Here is a 1,953-nt window from a genome sequence, read left to right as displayed (position 1 = left end):
ATGCACTGACGATCTGAAATGGTCCACTTACACAGACAGTGTAGTGAAGAAGGCACAACAGCGCCTCTTAAACCCCAGGAGGCTGACGAAATTTGGATTGGCACCTAAAACCCTCAAACTTTTACAGATGCACAATAGAAAGCATCCTCTCAGGCTGTATCACCGCCTGGTACTGCATCGCCCGAACCGCAGGCTCTGCAGATAGTGGTGCGGACTGCCCAATGCATCACTAGGGGCACACTGCCTGCCCTCCAGGACGCCTACAGCACCTGATGTCACAGGAAGGCCAAAAAGATCATCAAGGGCATCAACCACCCGAGGCACGGCCTGGTCACCCCGCTATCATCCAGAAGGCGAGGTCAGTACAGGTGCATCAAAGCTGCGACGAGAGACCGAAAAACAGCTTCTATCTCAAGTCCATCAGGCTGTTAAATAGCCATCACTAGCCGGCTACCACCCGGTTACTCAACCTTGTACCTTAGAGGCTACTGCCCTATGTACATAGACATGGAATCACTGGTCACTTTATTAAAGTGACTAGTGTCCATTATTAATGTTTACATACTGCATGTCTATACTGTATTCTACTTGTATTTTAGTCATGCCACTCCGACATTGCTCGTCCTAATATTTCTTAATTCCATTATTTAACTTTTAGATTTGTGTGTATTGTTGTGAATTGTTAGATACTACTGGACTGTTGGAGCAAGGAACACAAGCGTTCCATTACACCCGCAAAAACAATCTGCTAAATATGTGTATGTGACCAATAAAATGAGATTGTATTTACAGTTAGTGCAGTCTCTTAAGATAGCTAGGTCGGACAACCACGTATCACAGACAAATAAGTCCATTTAAAAAAATGTTTAGCTATTAGCAAAGTCGGCGCTAGTAGGAGGGAAAAAGTGAAGAGCGAGTGTTAGTTCACGAAAGACAATTATGGGAGATTCTGGAGTGTTTTCCACTACCATCAACAACACCAAATKATGGAATTTCTCGAGGAAGAAATGTCGCATCCCTCCAGTAGAGTTCCAGACACTTGTAGAATCTATGTCGAGGTGCATTGAAGCTGTTCTGGCTTGTGGAGGCCCAACACCATATTAAGAAACGTTGTTGRTGTTTCCTTTATTTTGGCAGTTACCTGTATATTCTCACATTGCTTCCAAATTAAATCAGGGAGTTGGAAGGAATGGASATTTTCCTATTAAAAGTACAGGGAATTACTGCAGACCAATATTMGTTTTAAATGTTTTGWGGACAGAGAAGCTTCAGATTTTCTGTGTCCATGAGTTGAGTCAGTAAAGGAACAACTTCATTTGATCAATAATACAGCCTAGTYACTTTTACCCCTACCCACAAGTACATACTATAATGTATTACCTCAACAACCTYGAACCCAGGAACATTGAATCGGTAATRGTACTCCTTGTATATAGCCTCRTTATTGTTTTAATTGTGTTACTATTTACTTTTTTATTTMGCAAATATTTGTCTTTTTAACTGCACTGTTGGGAATGGGCTCTTAAGTAAGCATTTCACTGTAAGGTCTACACCTGTTGTATTTGGAGCATGTAACCAATACAATTTGATTTGATTTAGTAATAATACACCTGTATTTGTTTGGAGAGTTTTGTAGAGCTCATGCCCRTCGACTTAATTCCTCCCTCCTCTTTTCAGGCCAAATCTACTGTCAAAGAGGAGGATGCGGAGGGGCAATAGAGTCTGGACAGASAGAGAAGTGTCCCSCTGACGCTCAAAACACAGAGCAAGGGACAMCTGTAGGATCGAGGTCCAAATTGCTAGATTTCAATGGAGTGTCCACCCGAAACCGCTTTTTCATCCCCAAGGGTTACTCTCCACCAGGTTCCCCAAAGAGGGAAGCAAGCCCCCTTCCTGAATTTCAACAGGCTCCACTTCTTCATCGAAATGTATAGAAAAGCAGCCGCAACAGCT

The 1,953-nt window shown here is 42.8% G+C and overlaps 1 protein-coding gene across 1 annotated transcript in view; it reads left to right on the top strand.

Moving 5' to 3' along the window:
* Positions 1-1,947, top strand: part of LOC112077340 (uncharacterized) — an 18,826-nt gene extending 16,879 nt beyond the window's left edge. Inside the window, exon 5 of the mRNA XM_070441653.1 lies at positions 1,678-1,947. Within this exon, the coding sequence (XP_070297754.1) occupies positions 1,678-1,719 (42 nt within the window). The 3' untranslated portion in view covers positions 1,720-1,947. The remainder of the gene's footprint in view (positions 1-1,677) is intronic.
* The last annotated feature ends 6 nt before the right edge of the window (positions 1,948-1,953 follow it).

This window comes from Salvelinus sp. IW2-2015, unplaced genomic scaffold (genome assembly GCF_002910315.2).
Source record: "Salvelinus sp. IW2-2015 unplaced genomic scaffold, ASM291031v2 Un_scaffold4463, whole genome shotgun sequence".
Lineage (NCBI taxonomy): Eukaryota > Metazoa > Chordata > Actinopteri > Salmoniformes > Salmonidae > Salvelinus > Salvelinus sp. IW2-2015.
This window is presented reverse-complemented; position numbering and strand designations above follow the sequence as displayed.